We start from the raw sequence: 22,906 nt of genomic DNA, 5'->3' as shown, positions 1-22,906 counted from the left end.
CTAGGCCAGCTGGGACTGTAGGGTGATACTGTCTCAAAAAGACAAAAAAAAAAAAAAAAAAAAAAAAAAAAAAAAAAAAAAAAAAAAATGGCTTGGTGAATAATGTACCACCACTTATTAGAATATATCATAAAGGCAACTGGAACAAACACAGCACAAAACCCATGAGTAATATCATTATGATTATATGCTTTAAAGTGTCCACAAAGCCTGGAAGAAAGCTAAAATAAACGAATGCCTTGTAGTTGGTAGATGATGGTATTATGAATACAAGTCTCCTTCCATAAAGTCAACCACCCATCTAATCTTTTGGAATCAAGGATGGAAAGGTGTTCCTGGACAGTAGACCACTGGACAGAAGTGCCATGTGAGCCAGGTTATTACAGCTTCCCAGGTTTCTGGGCATTAAAGAGAAAGTCTAATGCTAATGGCGCACACTTTGACTGTCAACTACTTCTCAGAAGGATAAATCACCGAACAACTTACCTCAAAAACTGTTAAACTGTACATCATTACATAGTCATTCCTAGTGCTGGACAGAAAATATAAGCAGAATCTCCAAGCTCCTACTTGCTGGGCAAAGTTATTAAGAAGCTCCTCTGAAAAAGTTAAACAGCAACAAAACAAGATTATAAAAAAATACATGAAATCAATACAAGACCAGGCCATCATCGTTTTTAAAACAAACCTCTCCATATAATGTAAACTGATCACAAAACCCAGCTGAACAGATTATATTCTTGACTCAGGTGACCATCAATATAGACAGTGTTCTCTCCATCTAATGGCTGGTAACTTTGCTAAAGAGCACAGAAACCTTCATTGTTCAAGTTCTTAAGCTACATGCAAACAGCATCTTTGACAGCCAACCTCATAAAAAGAAAAGAGGAAAAAAAAACACAAGAAAATTCAAGTTGGCTAACTCCCCTCATCTAAGGGGAGTACTTTCAAAAATATCACCACCACCCTGCCCTCCCAACCCCCACCCCCAAAAAAACCCAGGAAGAGTAGAAATTCTTGAGAGTTACCAGGAACAACCCTGGTCTACATATCTAGTCAGTTAAAAATGGCTTTCTTCATCCTCAGGCTGTTGGCAGCATCAGTCAAAATCCACAAGATAGCAAGTATTAATTGCCTAGCTGGCTGACCATCACATATCTGGACATACTGTTCATAAGTCACCTAGAACTACTACACTCGCCATAGAACCTAACCCAAAAAGGTTTACATAAAAACATGAAGGCCAGCTGGGCATGGTGGCGCACACCTTTAATCCCAGCACTCAGGAGGCAGAAGCAGGTGGATCTCTGTGAGTTCCAGGCTAGCCTGGTCTACATAGTGAGTTCCAGGACAGCTGGGGCTACAGGGAGACCCTGTCTCAAAAATACCAAAAAAAAAAAAAAAAAAAAAAAAAAAAAAAAAAAATCTGTAAAACATGGTGGTTTGTCCTGATAATTAAAGAAAAGCTTCTATGTAACCCAGAAGGGTACAGGGCAACCAGAGAATGTGAGTTGTGGCTGGAAATGACACTGAGCTCAAATCTGCTGATCCCCAAGCCTGATTCCAGCTAGCCACTGCTAGCTGATGCTCCCATTCCTCCACTGCCAAAATGCCAGTTGGTCTCGGGGGTCGCCACTTACTACTCAGCATTCTCTAGAGTACAATAATTGGCCTTTGCTGGAGGGTAGGTACAGGGGCCCTTCTAAGACAAGGGCTCCTTCTTTTTCCTTACCTCTCTAGAAAAAGCCTGTAATTTCTCCTAAGACAACAGAGGGAAGACAAAAAAAAAAAAAGCAGAAGGAGTTCTAGTCCACACACTCAAGTAAAGCTACAAAGAAAACTGAAAAAAGACCCATCAACTGTACAGACCAGGCCTTCAGAAACCACCTAGCCAGCAGTTCAATTAGACATGTGTAGTATCTGTTGTTTGATGGGTTGTTTTTGTGTTGCTGAGGATGGAGCCCATGCTAGGCAAGTGCTCTATCATTGAGCTACACCCTCATCCTGCATACAGTTATTTAAAACTAGAAGTTTTCAGGAGGCAGAAGCAGGTGGATCTCTATGAGATCAAGGTCAGCTTGGCCTACATAGTGAGTTCCAGACCAGCTGGAGCTACAAGAAACTCTTTTAAAAACAAAAGTTTGGGGGCTGGAGAGATGGCTCAGCTGTTAAGAACACTGGTTGTTCCTGCAGAAGACCCGGGTTCGAATCCCAGCACCCACATGATAGCTAACATGTTGTTTATTTGTTTGATAGTGCTGAGTAAGAGCAAAGCATGAGGATCTGAGTTTGAATCCCCAGCACTCCCATAAAGGCTGGGCATGGCTGTGTTGGTCTGGAACTCTGAAAATAGGGCAGAGGGGAGAGAGGAATATCTTAGGACCTGGCTGGTAAGTCCAGAAAGACAAAACAGATCTTTGGGTTCAGTGACAGAGCAATAATGGAAGACACACAATGTCTTCTGGCCTCAGAATGCACATGGGTTTGCACACTCCTATATGCACACACATATCACACACAGACACATGCACACATATACACACACCATAAAAAATAAAAGAGGGACTGGAGAGATGGCTCAGTGGTTAAGAACACTGACTTGTCTTACAGAAGACCTGGATTCAAATCCCAGCACCCACATGGCAGCTGACAACAGTCAGTAACTCCAGTTCCAGGGGCTCTGACAGCCTCTTCTGTCCTCCATGGCCATTGCACAACACGGGTGCCCTTACCTACATGCAGGCAATACACGCATACACATTTAAAAACAAAAAAATTTTAAAGTTAAAAAAAAAAGTTTGATTCAAATATAAATGTTATACATCTCAATTCATGAGCATACAAAAGAGAGAGGCATTTGATGTGCAAATCAAAAATTAAGAGTAAAGCCAAAGCTAAAAGCATTTAAATTATAATCTTAAAAAAAAAAAAAAAGCTTATGCAAGTTGCTAAGGGAGAAAAATCAATCAATAGTCCAGCCCCAGCTTTAAAGCCTAATAAGCACAACAATGACCAGCACAGAAAACTATATTGGTGCAGTAGTGGCACTTTTACATTGGGGGCAATCAACAGCTACCTAATTGGACCTAAAGCCTGCTCCACGTAAGGGAACTCATGTGTGGTACTGTAAACAGCCAAATACATACACATGGCTGGAGAGATCATAGATCCTAGAGAAAATCCTTTATCTGCCACATTCCTAGACAAATGTAATTTCTTACTGTATGCTAGATATAAATCCTTATATATTTACAGACAAGTATACCTGTCACCCATCATCAAAGCAGCTACTTTTTGCAACAGATGGAGACTATTACAGAGTTACACAACTGGTCAAATGCATAGGATAAGTGTCTGTAAGAAAGATGCCCAGCCCACTCAATGGGTGGGAACTCATATGTGAGACTGTAAACATAGCCAAATACACACGGCTTAGAGAAAACCCAAGTCTGTCATATCCCTAGAAAATGTAATTTCTTACTATATGCTAAATATGTATCCTTATGTTTACAGACAAGTATATCAATCACCACTTTTCAAAGGCATTTCTTTTGCAACATATGGAAACTACTACAGAGTTCCATAACTGGTCACACACAGAGAATAAGTGTTTGTGAGCTGTCCAACCCTAAGTGACACATCCACAGTGGAACCTCTACACCTAAGGCTCACACAACACTGTAGAACAAGGGCTAGAGAGAATACTAATGCATCTCTCAACTCATCAGTGATGTTTCCTCATGCAACAGAGGGTGATAAACACAAAAGACCACAACTGACCAAAGTATAGAGAAAGAGACTGTGGTGTGGGTCCCTGGAGAGGACACCTATATTAAACTTCACCCACCCAGGGCTCAGGGGCCATTGTGGGAGAGAGTACGGAAAGACTGTAAGAGACAGGAAAGGAGGTGCGTGACCATAAGGAAACGGAGTCTCAAAGACTTCTGCTCATGTGAACTTACAGTAATGATGACAGCATGCACAAAACCCATGCAAACACAGACAAAAACAGCATACAACTGGGGAGATGAGCAGGAGGCCACAACTTGGTGAGGAACTACTGGTAACTGGCCACTGCTGGATGAGGGAGAGTTGATCTACCTTAAAGAAGTGATGCTAAACAGGTTAAACAGGCTCCAGTAGATGACCTCACACTGAGGAACATGCGGGAACACAAACTTGACTCAATAGGCCTTAACATATATGACAAAATGCATGAAGCCCTGTGGGCAGGACGTGGGGGAGTACAAATAGGGAAGGGGGAGTAAATATGACTAAGATGTATTTTATGAAATCTACAAAAATTTTCAATTAAAAAAAACAGTTTGAAGAAATTAAGAGTGGAGAGTTGGAGAATACAGTAGACCAAGAAAGAAATCTTCCATCTTTTCTGGTAAAAATTATAGCTGATATTTTCCCTGTAAATATAAGGTACTCTGCTAGCATAAAATTAATAAGGGGTCACACTGGGGCAGGAGGAGAACCAGCTTACCTAAGTAATGAGAGAACCAGAAGAAAGTAGGGTGGGTCTTCTAAGTCAGACACCTGCTCATCTCATGGGCTCAGCAACTGTAAGTGCTCTACTTCTCTATTCCCTTAGGAAAGAGAGGTATGTAGGAGGCAGGCCCCCAAAGACCACCATGTTTCAATCAAAAGAGATAAGAAGTATGAGGTATCAGGAGATGCTGTGATGCTTAAAGATTAGAAAAAATGGGCTGCAGAGAAAGGTCTCCTGGCTACCTGGTAAAAATTTCAGCCCCAATCAGGCTTTGGATAGCACTAAGACTCAACCACAAGGTGTAAGAGGCTAACATGAGACAAGTCAATAGAGACAGAAATGGGCCTTTAGGGTCCTGAGCCACAAGAAAAAAAGACCTAAGGAGGGGGAAGCGGCAAATAAGGTTAGTACAGAGCAGTAACCCAAGTAAAGCCCATGAGCCTGAACTCAAAAAATGCAGCTTTCATTCAAGTTCAGGGTTAAGTGAGGATTCAGAGGAGAAAAAACTGCTCCAGCAGCATAGTAAACTGTCCCTGAGGCAGAATGTGGCACTTGAATAAACTATCTTCTTTCTAGTATGTTTAGATAATACTGAGTTCATGAACATAAAAATTAAACATGCTGAGGCCCCATGAGACCAGAAGGGATTATATCTACATGTTCTCTCTGTTGGCAGCCTTTATTCATGAAAACTGAAGAATGGGAAAGACAATAGTGGAGAAAAGAAAGAAAAGGTCAGAAGCCTCCTGAGTCATACCAGTTAAGGGATTCAAAACAGACTGCTCTGCATCACATGTTTATTTTGACACATTCATGGGTTGTTGTTGCTGTTTTTTAAATTAACGGTTGCAGGCTTTTTATAAAATTCAACAGCCCTGTTAAGATTAGGAACAGAGTTTTCCACTTAACCAAAAAGGAAGAAAACCAATCACTTATTATGCTTTAGCTAGGTTTACAAACCCCACTGGCTACCAACCAGCAGAAGCAGAGGAAAAGAGCCAAGAATTTGAGCAAGCACATGCAGGCTTGACTAGCCCAGGTTGCCAAACCCTCCTTCCCCCACACTTCACTTACCTATCTCACGTTTTCTTTCATTGGTTGTACAATCATGGAAAAATTCTGTCATCAGACTTTCCAATGCCCTGAGAGAAGCTTCTTCAGATGCCTGGCGGAGGGATTTGAGAAAATATCAACAAACTGCATCTTCAGTTCCAATACTCCTCAGTTTCTGCCAGGTCCCATTCAGCAGCAAGGGTAATCTACTTCCCCAAAACATCTTGGTTCAACATTCTCCAAATACATGGTATAAATCAGAAAAACAAAAGGGAATTTCCTAGCTGGCTTGAAACCTACATTTTAATATCTTCTACAAATATATACTATGTAATTTTTAATTATTTATGTAAAGGAAAATAAATAATTCAAAATGCAATTGTAGGAAGATGCTGAAAGCAAATGAATAGCCTTGGCCCTACTTGAATATGCAAAGCAAACAGATTCAGAGAGGCTGAGAGACCCTCCATATACAATCTGTATGCTCCATATCTGAACAATCAGCCAGATGTTAATTCCAAGCTGCATGGATGGATTCCTGGGGTTTCCAAAGGTACTTCAGTAGTCCTGCATACAGCCAGCTTCCCACCTCCTAGGAAAACTAATACAATGTACAGCTGAGAACAAGGCTGAGCAAGCACTCAAAGTCCACCATCCATAACAAGAACAGACTCTCAGCGATGCTCAAGGTGAGAGCAAGTCCCCGAGTGCTGATGGGTTCTCTCTTGCACCTGAAGCCCCCAAACCCACTTCCATTTCACTCCGTGAAGTAGAGGAGCAGCAGCTGCAGCAATGAGCTTGTGTCTGAACTCCACACAAAACCTGGTAGCACATGCCAATGGTCCCAGCACTATTCAGGAGGTTGAAGCAGGAAGATGGCAAGTTCCAGGCCAACCTAGATTACATGCTGTCTCAAAAAAATAGAAAAAAACCAAGCAAATAGTAAAATCATCCCACACAGGCTGTGTGCAAAAAGGTGGGCATCCACAGACTATGTGTGAACCCTCACTAGCACTGCTCCACCCAGAGAGAAACACCAAGAATACTCCTGAGATTGTAGTTGTTTGTTAAGTCCATTCTTCCTACCCGCCTCCCCTCCCTAAATCTCCTCCTTTAGCCCCAGATCAAGAGCTGACTACAAGAACTGCACCTGAAAATATCAGGCCCAGGGCTGGAGAGACGGCTCAGCGGTTAAGAGCACTGACTGCTCTTGCAGAGGACCCGGGTTCGATTCCCAGCACCCATATGGTGGCTACAAACCATCCTTAACTCCAGTTCCAGGGGAATCCGAAGCCCTTTTCTGACCTCTGCGGCACTGCAGGTGCACTCACATACACGCAGGCAATACACTCACACACATAAAATAAAAATAATAAATAAAATATTTTTAAAAAAGAAAATATGAGGCCCACACTCAAATGTACTCTATGTAGAACTGTATCAGACCAGAGGCCTCCAACTGATAATTTACTTATGTGGAAACTGGGGAACTCTGGCTATCTCCCTCAATCAGTCAGCATTTCTAAAGACAAATACCAGTTGCAGAAGTGGAGTCAGGCTTGTACAAGCCCACTCACATCAACCAGCACTTTCAAATAGACCATCAAGAACACAGGCCAAGTAAAGGCAGTGCAGGTGCGGCTCTGCCTCCCATACTCAGTACCCTCAGTAAACTCTAACCTGCTGAATCACAAATTTTTGCACAATAGTATCAGCATTTGAGTCTCAGAAAATTTCTCTTCTGAATTTTATAGCTTTGCAAGCCAACCTGTTCTATTAAAACTACCTATATGCCAGATGCAATGATGCATGCCTAGTTATTTGACAGCCAGAGTCAGGAGGATCCTTTGAGTCCAGTAGTTTGGAAACAGTATAGGCAACACCAAGATCCTGTCTTTAAAAAAAGGGGGCGGGGGCTGGGGGGTTAGTTCAGAGCTTTCTGCGCAAGCATGAGGACCTGAGTTCAATTCCTAGTGCCCACATAAAAAAGTCGGGCACAGTAGCACATACTTGTAATCTTAGTGCTGGGAAGGCAAAGCCAAAAAGACCCCCTGGAGTTTGCTGGCCAGTCAAACCTGCCACTTGGCAAGTTCCAAGCCAGTGAAAGATCCTGTCTCAAAAACCAATGTGGGATGAGGGGCCAGTGAGATGGCTCAGCAGGTAAAGGCACTTGCTGCCATGCCTGATGACCTGAGTTCCATTCCCATGATCCATATGGTGGAAAAAGAGAAATGACCATCACAACTTGTCCTCTGACTTCCATGTGCAACATACACACCCATACACACACACACAAGCCAGTGAAAGATCCTGTCTCAAAAACCAATGTGGGATGAGGGGCCAGTGAGATGGCTCAGCAGGTAAAGGCACTTGCTGCCATGCCTGATGACCTGAGTTCCATTCCCATGATCCATATGGTGGAAAAAGAGAAATGACCATCACAACTTGTCCTCTGACTTCCATGTGCAACATACACACCCATACACACACACAATATGTGTATATGTGTGTGTGTGTGTGTGTGTGTGTGTGTGTGTGTGTATGTGTGTATATATAATTTTTTTAAAAAAACAAGATGGATGGTGCCTGAGGAAGGACACCCAAGATTGTCCGGGTGGCCTCCATGCACACACACTAAAAGCACTAGAAAGTAAAGCAAAAACTGCGATCCTTTTAACATGTTCACTTGTTTGAATCATGTGTGTTGATCATTCTCACTGTTTTCACTGATTCTTAGTTCAAACTTCTAAAATGAATTTATAGAAATAAGACTGCCTTGGACCTGTTTCATAAATCAAGTTTGGCACACCACTTCATTTGTGGGTTGGGGGAGAGGGAGTTGCTGATTAAAATTAAAAGGCTATAGCCAAGGCCTGGTATTACAGGTTTATTATTATCTGAGTTACTCAGGAGGCTAAGCTAGGAGGATGGAAGTTCAAGGTTAATCTGGGCAACCTAGTGAGACCCTGTAAAGGCCTAGGACATAGCTCAGTTGGTAGAGCATTTGCCTAACATGCATAAATCTCTGGATCTCTCTCTCTCTCTCTCTCTCTCTCTCTCTCTCTCTCACACACACACACACACACACACACACACACACACACGACATGGTAGTACATATCTGTAATCCCAGTACTCAGGGAGGTTAGGCAGAAGTTCAAGGTTACCCTCAGCTACTCAGTTGAGTGTGAAGCCAGCCTGAGGACAGCAGAGATGGCTCAGCAGTTAGTATCTTATCCTGTTCTTCCAAAAGACCCAAGTTCAGTCCCCAGTACTATGTTGGACAGCTCATAACTGCCTTTAATTTCAGCTCCAGGCAATCTAGCACCAGCACACGTGACACCACAAAATTTAAAATAGTAAAAAAAAATCAGTGAAGCCAGCTTGGACTACGTACGACTGTCTCAAAAAATAAACTAAGCAAAAAAATAAAAAGTAAGAAGAAAGCTAGAGCATAGAAAAAAATTAAAATTTAAAGACTAGGAGAGGCTGGAGAGATGGCTCAGCAGTTAAGAACACTGACTGTTCTTGCAGAAGACCTGGGTTTGAATCCCAGCACCCACATGGCAGTTAACAACTGTCCATAACTCCAGTTCCAGGGGATCCAACAGCCTCTTCTGTCCTCCACAGGCACTGCATGACACAGGTGCACTTACCTACATGCAGGGAATACATACATACACATAAAATAAAAATAATAAAATATTTTTTAAAAATAAAGACTACAGGAAAATTTAGAGACATTAAGAAAAATAGCATTTACTAAAGTAAATCACTGTCAAAAAATAACATTTAAGGGGCTGGAGAGATGGTTCAGCAGTTAAGAGCAACACTGCTCTTGCAGAGGTTAGGTTTGGTTTGGTATGGTTTGGTTTGGTTTGGTTCTCAACACCCATGTGACAGCTAATGACTGTCTACAACTCCAGCTCCAGGGGATCTAACACCCTCTTCCTCTGTGGACACTGCAAACATAGTTGTACTTAAATACACACAGGCAAAGCACTCCTACACATAAAATAAAAATAAATAAATAAAAAATAACATGTATGTAAGACATAAAAATAGAAAAGGGAAGTTGGGCATGGTGGCACACACCTTTAATCCCAGCACTCTGAGGCAGAAGCAAGTGGATCTCTGTGATTTCAAGGTCAGCCTAGTCTACATAGCAAGTTCCAGGCTACAAGGAGACCCTGTCTCAAAAAGCCAAAAAAAAAGGGGGAGATTGAGAGATGCTTCAGAGGTTTAGAGTACTAACTCTCTTGCAGAGGACCTGGGTTCGATTCCCAGCACCCACATAACAGCTAACAACTGTCTGTAACTCCAGTTCCAGCTTCTTCTGACCTCCAAGGGCACTGCACAACACAGATGCACTTATACACATGCAAGCAATACACTCATACACATAATAAAAAATCCAAATGTCTATCACCAATGAAATGAATAAATCATGGTTTATTTATTTATAAGGAGAATACTGTAAGACAACACAAATGAATGAGTCTTATTGAGGCAATAGGGAAGAATCTCACAAACATGTCAAATCAAAGAAGCCAAAATACATCCTTTCATTATTCATTTTACACTAACTTTTTTTTTTTTTTTTTGGTCTTTTTGAGACAGGGTCTCCCTGTAGCTCCAGCTGTCCTGGAACTTGCTATGTAGACCAGGCTGGCCTCAAATTCACAGAGATCCACCTGCCTCTGCCTCCCAAGTTCTGGGATTAAAGGTGTGTGCCACCATTCCTGGCTTCATTGTACATTAACTTAAAAAAAAAAAACAAAACTCAATCTGTTATAGTCAGAATAATGGTTACTTTGGGGAAGAGGGATTATTTTGGAATCCTAGTAATATCCCCCCCCCATGTCCCTGTTGGCCTGGAACTCGGTATGTAGACCAGACTGACCTAAATCTCAGAGTGATGGGATTAAAAAAATAAAAGATGAAGGCTATTCATTATGAGTCTATAACTATATATACTATACTTTGATTCTTTTTAAATTTCATGCTCAAATTTAGACAGTTTTAAATTATGTTTTTCAGGACTGGAGAGATGGCTGAGCAGTTAAGAGCACTTGCTGCTGTTACAAAGGACCTGAGTTCAGTTCCCAGCACCCACTTTGTGGCTCACAACCATCTGTAAATCCAGTTCCAGAAGTTTCAATACCCTCTTCTGGCTTCTCTGGGCACCAGACACATACATGGTATACATACATACATGAATGCAAAGGTCATACACATAAATTTTTCAAAAATTCTGTTTTTCATCTACTAGCACAACATATTCACTGCAATGTGGAGCGAGACCTGCAGTCTCAGTGAGAGATCCCTGAATTACTAAGTACTAGTGCCTGTTTGTGTTTGGAGTAGCCAAAGCAGCAACACCAAGTATGGCTTCTTCATTTGCCTATGCCTCCCAAGACTCACTTGGCTCACCTCAATAGCAAGTGGCACACACACTTAAAATTAAAATCCTTGGACAAGACTATGGCTACCTTAGAATATAAGCTTGGAGAGGTGAAACAACCAAGGTTCTCTGCTCCAGAACTAGTCAAAAGCACATACTAGTCAAATGCACAGTTGATAAGCTCTCAGCTGTGCCTGTCTCCATCTCACCTGCTGTTTACTGTAGCTTCTGGGGAGCATTCAGACCTGCGCTCCTGACCCATTTATTACAGGACTGAAGCCCAAAATCACCTTGTGAAAGAAAACTTGAAAAGAGGGAAAAGATCACAGAATTTGGCATTTTCTTTGACTTATTCATATTTTCTATCACCCCCACCAACACATGTCATCAGTCTGCTGACTCTTGCTTGGCACCTTCTTCGATTTGTACAGGCTCCCTGGCCGTTTCTAGCACACCATATTTACCTTCGGCTAGTCAAAACAAAAGTTCTGATGGTGGATAATATGGGCCTTTGTCCCTAAGATAGGGCACATAAATAATAGTTTTCTCAAACCCTGGTTAAACCCATGTTTTACTTATTGGCCTCTAAAACAACCCTCTGGGCTGGCAAGATGGCTCAGTGGGTAAAGGTAACCTGAGCCAGATTCCCAGAGCCCACGTGATGGGAAGGAAGAGAACTGATTCCTGCAAGTTGTCCTCTCACCTCTACATGTATACCACACACACATATAAATAAATAAATAATCCTCTCTATGGCACAACCTTTGTACAAAACTGAAATTAAAAAAGAAATGACTTTTTTAAAAGAAACTTTTATCAAACTTTCTGCTTTATTCTCCAGGAGCTACATCTTGTATCTCTCACTAGAAAGAGGGCCACAGACATCATCCAGCCTGTAGGTTCACAGCTTCCTTGATATCAAACCTTACAAAATGGGAACTAGACCCCAGAGACAACTACAAATACAATATTCTAATACAGGCCACTGTGTGGCCTTACTAGAGCAATGTCATTACTCTATGTGAATGCACGGAAAAGAGGTTTCAGAGAAAAATGGTTCTACACTAACTGCCAACCAAGGTTCAAAAGTATACAAAAACATATGTGGTGTGTTACAATAGATGCTATTGGCAAAGAAATTCAATCTCATGTAAATGTTCTCTGAAAGTTAACAGGATTATCACAGGTGTCTAAACTCTCAAAAGAACACTCCTTCTTCCCTACGCCTTTCACCATGGCAAAGAAAACAGAAAAGAAAAATGTCTTTGGCTTGGATGCCTGCACAAGTAACTGTGAGATGAGCTCTGAAGCTTAAGGTAATCAATGCCACTGCAGTGAAACTCAGTTTTAAAAAAAAAACCTAGAAAATGGAGCTGGGCATGGTGGTGCACACCTTTAATCCCAGCACTCTGGAGGCAGAGGCAGATGGATCTCTGTGAGTTTGGGGCCAGCCTGGTCTACGTAGTGAGTTCCAGGCCAGCTGGGGCTACAGGGAGACCCTGTCTCAAACAAACAAACAAACAAACTAGAAAGTAACAAAGAAGCACAGAAAGGAAGCCCCAGCCCCAAGAGACACTTCCTCCAAACACCCTCCCCGCACCACACTTTAGTCCTCCTCCTCTTCCGAAGTCTGAACCTGCAGGTACTTTCCTATTAAAAACCCAAACTGAACAAATCTTGTTGAAGTAGAAATCTCATTGGATGTCTCTCTAAGAAAGCCAATGAAAAGAGCAGACATGTCCAATGAGGCTCTGAAAGACTGCCTCAAAGCCTCCAGCTGGAGTAGCCAGGTGGTGGCTGACCTTATGCCATAGAGGGGTGTGATGGTTAATATGGGCTATCAATTTGACACTCTAGAATCACCATGTAATGTGAACGATTATCTAGATTAAGCTAACTGGGGTGGGGAAATCCACCTTAGATGTGAGGAGCACCATTTCATGGGCTGGGGATTCAGACTGCATCAAAAGCAGAAAGCAAGCTGAGTATTAGCATTCATTGCTCTCTGCTTCCTGACTGCAGATGCAACCTGACCAGCTGCCTCCCTCCAGCTGCCACTATGACTTCCCTATTTGTACCCTCAAACAGTGAGCCAAAGTAAACCCTTCCTCTTCCTTAAACTGGTTTTGTCAGGTATAAGATTACAGCAACAAAGGGGTTGGAGAGATGGCTCAGCAGTTAAGAACACTGGCTGTTCTTGCAGAAGACCCAGGTTCCAATCCCAGCACCCACATGGCAGCTAACAACTATCCATAACTCCAGTTCCAGGGGAATCCAACAGCCTCTTCTGTCCTCCGTGGGCAATGCACGACACGTGTGCACTTACCTACATACAGGCAATACACACATACACATAAAATAAAAATAATAAATAAAATATTTCTAAAAAAAAAAAGATTACAGCAACAAGATAGTAATTCATGCAAGTGATAAGGGCAAGGTAGAACAGAGGGGTGTCAGGATACCAAAAGACACTGAAGTAATGACTATCAAACAGGCACAAAGGCTGCAGGAAAAAATTACAGAGACACCTTGCTAGGGCAGAGACGTGCCCCACATGCTGAACACACACATAGAACAACTAATTAAGTGGTTCATCTGCCTTAGAAGGGCTCCCTGTTTGCCGACAGCAGAATAATTTGCCTTTTGGGAACAATGACATAACTACACAGTATCTTTGTGTAGATCCTTAATATCTGATTAAAGTATGCTCTGACTGCAGCTAAACAGAATTCTAGGCATTCAAGGATATTCTTCAGCTTTAGACTAAAACTACTAGACAACAAATGGCAGAACATTCCTCCAGTACTTCTTGAGTACTAGTGCAAAGTCAGATACCCTGCCTCTTCCGCAAATAAAAGGGATCAGATTACTGCTGAGGACCCAGAGCTAGAAGTGAGAAGAATGCCAGGCAGCTGAGCTAGAAAGCGCCAATGGTCCCACTGCAGAACTGATAAAGCAGAGGTAGAGTATTCCATCTCTGTGGGGACCAATTAGAGGAAATATCTTTGTAGACAGAGGACAGTACATTCTCTGCTGGGAAAACCTGGACAATACATAAAAACAAAGCCACCAATTAGCTACCACAGATGCACTGGTTTTCAACAATTTAAACAACAAATCAAAGCTGACTAGAGCGAGACTGGACCCTGAACTGGGGGGGGGGGGGCAGCTGTATTGGGTCAACTAACAAAACTGGAATATTGGTGGTAGATTAGTACTGTGTATTTCAGTGCACGGGTGTGTGCAAGTGTGTATGTAGGTGTACATAGTGAAACAAGAATTGACATCGGGTACCTTCCTCCACTGCTTTCTACTTCCAGGGCTATTTTAAACATTTGTTTATTTTGTGTGTGTCTACACACATGCAAGTGGCACAGGCTAGCAGCATGACATACATGAGCAGATCAGAGGACTTGTGGAAATCAATTCTCTCCTTCTACCATGTGGGATCCAAGGATCACTCAAGTTGTCAGGCTTGGCAATAAGCACCTTTATCCACTGACCCATCTTGCCAGCATGCCACCATTCTCTGAGGCAGGGTTTCTCACTAAGCCTGGAGCTCACAGTTTGGGCTCGGCTGGGCAGTAAGCCCCAGGGATCCTCTTGTCTCTATCTCCCTAGCATTAGGGGTTACACAACACACACACACACACACACACACACACACTGCCATGCCCAGCTTTTACATGGGGATCTGAACTCCTAATGCTTGAACAGCAAGCATTTTACCACTGATTGCAGATTAAAGTACAAAACCAATTTAAATTAGCTTAAGTCAATACCTGTACAATAATATGGTCATGTAGAGAATATCCCCACTAGGAAATACACTATGTAGTTCAGGAAAAAATACATGTGTTCATGTAATCTTATATATGTGCCTAATAAATAGGGAGTGAAAAAAGGCGTCTCATGAAGTAAACGTCTGGGGGCAGGTTAAAGTCTAATGTTTTCCTTCCCCTTGGCAGATCTGCCATGCCTCCTCCTCATTCTGAACTAGTTTTACTATCCCACCCCCAGGCCTAGGGAAAAGGGCTGGCTCTAGCCTAAGCAAGGCACAAGGCACAGAGCTGAGAAGAGAGTAGGTGAGAGTTGTGACACAGATCTAGGCAGGGTTCTGGTGCATGGATGCATGACTTCATATTTGGGAGAAATGGAACCCATGATATGTTTTCCCCAGTATACCAAACTGCGGAATCATTCCTGTAAAGAGAAGAGCAGGCCCAGGAGACTTTTGGGAAGACAGCCATCCCTGAATGCAGGCCAAAGCAAGAATGAAAGGACACAGAAAGGATGCCCTCTACACAAGCCCACAGGCTAAATGAGCACCCGTACTTTCACTAAGAGAGGTACAGCAGGCAGAGAGGAGATCACAGCCAGTCCAAAGAGTCTAGTCAGAGCAGATTCTGAGAAAACCCTGCATGCTCCCAAAGAATCCTTGGTATGAAATGCAACCAGGTGTGTGTGTACTATGCAAGTGTTGGCTAAGGGTAATCTCTTCCTCACAAGAAATCATACAGATTTCTTTTATATGAACTTCCTGTGTACACTTGCATTTTATTATTTTGCAGTAGTAGGGACAGAACCCAGGGCCTTACATATTCCAGGCAAGTGTTCTCCATCTGAACCATATCCCCAGTCTGTGCACTTGCTTTCATAAAGACAATGTCCCTTAACTCATTTACACCCAGCACCACCCTAATATTTAAATTTTTAATTGATGCTCAGTCACATTTGTGAAGGCTCTCCTCAAGTCTCATTACTAATAGTGCAGTAGAGACAATGACGCCACAGCAACAGCTGCTGGGGGACCTTTGATGGTATTAGATTCCACACAAGTGTGAGGGCACTGCACAAGCAGAGATCTGTGTTCAGTAGGAAGTGTCCCTTTCTGGCTGGGAGCTCTGAAAGCTCCTGCCATCACACAGATGATCACTAGTATAAAAGGACAAGTCTGCATGGCAACTCTAACCAGGGCATCTGTGTGTTCATTATAACTTTGATTCTGAGGGGTCTGGGGAAGATGGCTCAGCTGGCAAAGTGCCTGTTCACAAGCATAGGATCTGAGTTCAGATTCCCAGCACCCACATAAAAAGTCGGACTTGGTGCTGTATGTCCGTAATCCCAGCTCTAGGGGATGGAGACACACGGATCCCTGGAACTCATTGGCCAGCAAGACTATCCAAATCAATGAGTTCCAGGTTCAGTGAGAGACCATCTCAAAAATAATAATGTAAAGAACAATGGAGATTTAGGGGAGCGTGTGTGTATGTGTCTGTGTGTCGTGTCTGTGAGTCTGTGTGTTTAGGGGGACGCATGCATGTGAGTGTGGGTGTATGCACCCATGTGCACAATTGCAGAAGCCAAAGCAGGGTGTTGGGTGCCTTCCTTTATTATTGGATGTCTTACTCTATCATGCCTTGCCTTACGACCTCGAGACAGGGTCCAGAAGCTCACCATTTTGGTTAACCTGGCTGGATGAGCTCTCAAGATCAGCCTGTCTTTGCCCACCCCCAATGCTGGAGTTACAGGTATGCATAGCCATGTACAGCTTTTATGTGGGTGCTGAGGTTTTAAACTCAAGTCTTCATGCTTGCAGAGCAAACACTCTTACCTACTGAGCCATCTTCCAAGAACTCTGATTTTTAAGCCAGACATGTAAGCTTGTGCCTGCAGTTCCAGTATTTGGGGAGCCAAGACAAAAGGATTGTCCTAAGCTTGAGGCCAGCCTGGAAAACACATGAGTTCCAGGCCAGCCTGGGCTAGAGAGTAAGACCATGCTTCAAAAACTCAAGAAAACTATTATTTTAAAAAGCTATACCTTACACAGTCTAGAATACTATACTGTAACATTGGCACTACATTGGTTCCCATCCTCTACCCCACCTGGCTATTCCCTGGGTTAGAAAGGCAGAGCACTGGCAGTGCCAGCAGCAAGCAGCAGGAAAGCAGATGGCACATGGGGTGGAAAAAGGATAAAGGCGCTCAGTTCCTGTCCCATTACTCAACCCTACTAGGAACCTGCACCCTTCTCACATCTTGGAAAATGAGGTCAATTCCAGAAGGGCAAGCATCACGTTCCTACAGTTTCAACCTACCATACTGGAAGATGGGGGCAAGGAGAGATGCGAAGATAAAAAGTTCTGCTTTTAATTCAGTTCATATCCCAGCTCTCCTCCTTCACTATGGCACCAACACAAACCCAAGGACAAGGAACAATCCCAACTAATCCACCACCTGAACCCTTCCGCCCAGTAGGCAGCTAGGTAGTCTCCGTCCTACAAATGCCAGGGCAGGGGAGCTATGGAGTTACATGCAGATCTTAACTGACTTGACCTCCTGTTATTCTGCAATGGCCTGAGTGAGTTATTCAGCCTCTGCCTCAAGTTTCTTGCTTGAAAAATGAACTTACCACAGTACCTCACCAGATCATGGGGCAAATGAAATGACATAATGTATGTAAATCCCTTTAGTAACCTTAACCATAAATGAGCAAAACTATCCCACTACCTATTTCACTGTTGAGTCACTAAGCTTTATCTAAAAAAGAACCCAAAGGGCTGGAGAGATGGCTGTTCTTATAAAGACCCAGGTTCAAATCCCAGCACTCATATGGCAGCTAACAACCGTCTATGACTCCAGTTCCACGGAATACGATGCCTTCTTCTGTCCTCCATGGACACTGCATGACACGGGTACACTTACATACATGCGGGCATAACACTCATACGCATAAAATAAAAATAAAAAAATCAAAAAAAAAACAACCCAAATAAAAATCCCACATAATAAACCAGCTGAACCTTTAAAAAAAAAAAGCCCCAAATTCTCTCCTTCCACCATGTGGGTCCTAGGAGGTCAGGGTTGACAGCAGACACCTTTACCCACTGACCCATCTCTGATCCCTTCACTGTCATTGTTATAGGCACCTACCAGTATTAAACAGTGTTAAGAATGATAGCACATGCCCTCTAGGTTTCCATCTATATTTCACACTGTAAGAGTTCGGGACTATATACGTAATCCTAAACAGCAAAAGCTGTTTAGTTTTTCTTTTATTTAATTTTCAAATTATACTGTTGGAGGCAGGAGGGAGGATGTACCACAGTGCATGTGTCTAAGTCAGAGGACAACCTACAGAAATCAGTTCTTTCCTTCCAACATGTGGGTCCCAGGGATCTAACTCAGGTCATCAGGTTTGGCAGCAAGTACCTTTACCTACAGAGCCATCTCATTCGTCTCCCCTCCCTCTACTCAGGTACCACAGGCTGAGAGCATTCTCACAAGATCATTTCTGATGCCTCATTGAGACCCAGGCCATCATACATGTGCTTTTGACTACCAGGCTATAAACCAAGGCTCCCTGACCTCTTTCCTTCAGTTTTACTAATTTCCCTAAGGCAGCTCACAAAACTCAGGGAAATACTAGTGTTTATCAGCTCCCCGCCCCCCCAAAAAAGCACTGAGAAAGGATAGACACATTTCAATGGGGTGTTATAAGAAAATTGCAGTTGATACATATGAATATAGAATTAATTTTCCACAAAGGCATGAAGGCAATTTATGGAGAATGTATATTCAAATGATTCAGGAACTGGACCTCTATTTGCATATTTTTGTAGAGGGTGTGAAAGTCAAAGAACAACTTGTGGGAACTTACTAGCATAAAGACATCACAAAGGACATGATGAAAACATGCACTAGGCAGATACATGGGAAGGGATGCAAAGCTCAAAAGCCCTCCCCTCTAGACATCCATGTGGTCAATCATGCTGAAGCTCTCAGCCTACGTCACTGGCCAGGGCTATCGACTTATCCTTTAGTCCCACTCCCCTTAGCTATTCCCCCCACCCCGGCCCCGACCAGGCCTAGGACTCAAATCCCCAACCTTCTAACCTGCCTGTCTTTCCGGTGGCTTTCAGGTCATCCTGAAGCCAGCTGAGGCCGTCAGCCATCAGGCAACTCACTGGCACACAAAGGAACATCACTTTGGAAAAGCCTGGGATTAGAGGAATCGTGTCAGGAAATAGCCAAGATGCATCATACTGCACAATATCACATAAGCATTACCCTTGGTTTTGCTGATTCACATCTTTCTCCTCCCAGAGTAGCAGGCTCTGGGAAAATGATTAACAGACTAATCAAAACAAGACTCCACAGCCTATGAATCCACTCCTTGTGATTATTTGGTTCATGAAATAAAACCCCATTAGAGCAAGCACTCCATTTTAGTAGGTGTGTGATATACCTGAGGGCTCATTCCCATTTGTGGGGAGAAAAGGAGTCTACCTGAAGAATAAAACCCACTCACCTAAAAGCACAATACTTGCTCTCTTACCAACCAGGGATCCCTGTGAAAATGCCACTCTCTGAGGCAGAGATGTTCTGGCAGTCTGAGTGTCCTTGTCTTCCCTACACTACTCTTACTCCTAGGCAGAAAGTTATCTTATGTATTAGATACTGTCACAAACTTACGTGTTTTTAGGTTGCCCATTTTTTTTATGACACAGAAGGAAACTACCTGCAAGTTCTCCGAATCACATTCCAAATCAAGGGTAATATTTAGAAGGTTCCTACATATCCCCAGAAGGACACATGCTGCCATTTCATTATAGGCAGCACACTTTTATTACCTTTGTCCCTGTTTTAGATTCCATCTTACCCCAGGTCTCATAGCCCTTGGCCTACTGCCAGGAACTGTAAACTACTACTTCCTCATGGCTGGGGCCTGAGGCAGCCTGATTGACTAAATATTAAACATGGTGAATTCCAGACTGCTGCCAAAACTGATTTCCAATTTTCTAACTATAATACATAGATTTGATTCAAACTTAATCTGATTCATCTTTTATATGCTTTAGAAAAGATACCGATGTCACTCTAGGTACCAGGGAGGCTGATGCCCCAGGAATTGAAGGATAGCCTGGGCAACATGAGGACCACCACCCCCACCAAGGGGGGGGATAAACTAAGGGGTCACATACTGTATGATTTCATTTATATAAAATATCAACAATAAGCATATCAATTGGCATAAAAAGCCAAGGTTTGGGGAAGACATGGACAAAAACAGCTGAATGGGTACAGGGTGGTTTCCTCCAGAGTAACAAGAAACTCAGAAACTGTACCGCTCACGAACCAAGTAGTGCACCTAATGCCACTGTTTGGTCATTGTTTTATGGCACTAAGAACTGAAGCTAGGGCATGCTAGACAAGTGCTCTCCTAGTGAGCATTATATCCCTGTCCTTCATATGTCACTGAATTTGGTACACTATAGAATGTCGTCTTGAGCCAAGCATAACAACACATACCTGAAACCCAGCACTTGAAGTTAAAAAGATTCTGAGTTCAAAGCAAGCCTGAGCTATGCAGATCTGTCTCCAAAATAAACAAAAAAGGTAAAAGATCTGCCTCCTATAAACAAAGAAAAATACACTTGAAATAATTTTTCCTCATACACACACAAAACTGAGGAACAATAAGGCATTTCTAAACCTTTGCAACTAACATCCTTCTTAAGATTATTAATGCTTTCAGTGTATTTATTTGCAGCTGGTACAAAAAATGAACTGGCATAACCTATTTGGAAAATATATGAAGTGCCTTAAAAATGCTCATGTCAGCCAGGCGTGGTGGCACATGCCTTTAATCCCAGATCTCAGGAGGCAGAGGCAGGCAGATCCCTGTGAGTTCAAGGCCAGCCTGGCCTACGTAGTGAGTTCCAGGACAACTGGGGCTACAGAGAAACCTTGTCTCAAAAAGACTCTGTCTCCAAAATAAACAAAAAAGGTAAAAGATCTGCCTCCTATAAACAAAGAAAAATACACTTGAAATAATTTTTCCTCATACACACACAAAACTGAGGAACAATAAGGCATTTCTAAACCTTTGCAACTAACATCCTTCTTAAGATTATTAATGCTTTCAGTGTATTTATTTGCAGCTGGTACAAAAAATGAACTGGCATAACCTATTTGGAAAATATATGAAGTGCCTTAAAAATGCTCATGTCAGCCAGGCGTGGTGGCACATGCCTTTAATCCCAGATCTCAGGAGGCAGAGGCAGGCAGATCTCTGTGAGTTTGAAGCCAGCCTGGTCTACATAGTGAGTTCCAGGTCAGTCAGGGATACATAGAGGCCCTGTTTCCAAAAATTATTTAAAGAGCTCATATTAAACCTAAACTTATCAAAAAAGGCTTATAAGAAGAAAAAAGTCTTCACACCCTTGAGCCTTTCTGGGAATCTATCCTAAAGCAATTTCTAAAATACAGAAAAAGCTTTCTACAAAGACATTAGTCACATTGTTTACTGTGGGGAAAAAAAAAAAAAAAGAACCATCGAACTGCTTAAAAATCCATGTGACACAGTCTTATACAGTCATCATAAATATTTATGACATGTGGTTTGAAAACCCACGTCTACTATACTGTTGAGTGGAAAAAGTACACTTACAGTACAAGCACAGCAATATTTACAAAGTGAATAGAAAGCAGAACTCTATGACAAGTTCAATCAGAAGGAAGTTCAATCCTTGCTTTTTAAAATAGCCAACAAATATTTTATTAGAGTTCCAAATAACTTGAAGTCAGAATAACTACTGGGGAAAAGCAAGAGGTGGCAGATTTTATGATTCTATAAGCAGCACCAGAATCAACATTGCATCTATCAGTACTAGAATGAAGATGGGTCAGAAATTGAGTTAAATGACTGGCCAACACTGCAAGGTGTAACTATTACAGGTTTTTGTTGTTTTCAACAATCCCCTATGAAGAGAAGCATACAGAGAAATCCTCACTGATTTTAGGGACTAAACTCTTAATTTATCTCAAAAAATAAGATGCCTAAAATAAATAAATCATTGATGGATCACTTAATTTTTCTTTCTCTAAACATAGAATGCAGAACTGAAATGAGACCCAGGGCTCCCTTGATCCTGAGTTAACAGCCTTTCCCAGTGTCACAGCCTTCAGACAACACAGGTACTGCTAGTAGAAGCCTTGTTCTTCAACATTTCCACTCTCGTCATGAACAGCTCTAAACACACAATCTAGCTGCCCATTTTGTGTGCACCTACAGCACCATCTGCCCCAAATGCCCCAAACACTTTGCCTAAAGACTTCCCATATCTGCTCTCAAATCCAAGTTGGGCAACACCTCCCTCAGGAGGCTTTCTCTCATACAATCCCCAATTTAGCCCAACTGGCCTTAAATTCAAGCTGGCCTTGAACTCCAGACTCCCTCCATTTCCTGAGTGCTGGGATTACAATTGTTTGACACCTACTTGGCAAGAAATTTTTACTTCTATTTATCCTTTTCCATCCTTACGTTAACAGCTGTAGGCTAGATGACTTCCCCATTACTTTGCAATCCTATCCCAACTGATTCCCTAAGTTAACAAAAAATACTTTCTCTAGTTCTTGACTTTCCATTCTAGGAAGCAGTTACAGATTTTACACTCTCCAGTGCCTAAATTGGTATCTCAAGTGTCTTTCCAACTTCCTCTAACTAATGAGCAGTTTTCAATGGCCCAGCTGCAATTAGGGAACCACTTTCATCTAGGTCTCCTCAGGGGTCAGCTAAGTGACTACTACACACAAACTAAGGCAGCACAAATCCTACCATCATTTATCAGAGGCTATGAAGGTTAATGACAAGTAGTCAAAACATAATGTCTAAATACCAGGGGTCTACTGAGTATCCTAAGCTGTCAACTCAAAACCACTTCCTATTTGTTTACTCACTATTGAGGTGCAAAGGTAACTTCTTCACTATTTCACAAAACGTTTCCATATGTCGCTTTTAGGCCTTTTCAAGTTGCCTTCTACTTTTTCCTCCTTATGAAAGGTCTTGTTTATTGATATACTAGGATGTGATTATTTAGCACTTCTCATAAAGTTCACAGAGTTCCAGAGGCATGGGCCAGACAGCCTACAGAAAACAGAAACAA

The 22,906-nt window shown here is 42.4% G+C and overlaps 1 protein-coding gene across 5 annotated transcripts in view; it reads right to left on the bottom strand.

Annotated features, from left to right (window-relative positions):
- Xpo6 (exportin 6) overlaps nt 1-22,906 on the bottom strand; it is a 135,532-nt gene that overhangs the window by 83,922 nt on the left and 28,704 nt on the right. For all 5 annotated transcript variants that reach the window (XM_008841609.3, XM_008841619.2, XM_008841601.3 and 2 more), the window contains exons 2-3: nt 5,573-5,663; nt 487-599 (exon numbers count right to left, since the gene is read on the bottom strand). In XM_008841609.3, the coding sequence (XP_008839831.1) occupies nt 487-599; nt 5,573-5,663 (204 nt within the window). The remainder of the gene's footprint in view (nt 1-486; nt 600-5,572; nt 5,664-22,906) is intronic.

This window comes from Nannospalax galili, unplaced genomic scaffold, assembly GCF_000622305.1.
Source record: "Nannospalax galili isolate Female #2095 unplaced genomic scaffold, S.galili_v1.0 scaffold411, whole genome shotgun sequence".
In the NCBI taxonomy this organism is placed as follows: domain Eukaryota; kingdom Metazoa; phylum Chordata; class Mammalia; order Rodentia; family Spalacidae; genus Nannospalax; species Nannospalax galili.
Note: the sequence above shows the minus strand (reverse complement) of the source record. Positions and strands in the feature narration are given on the sequence as shown.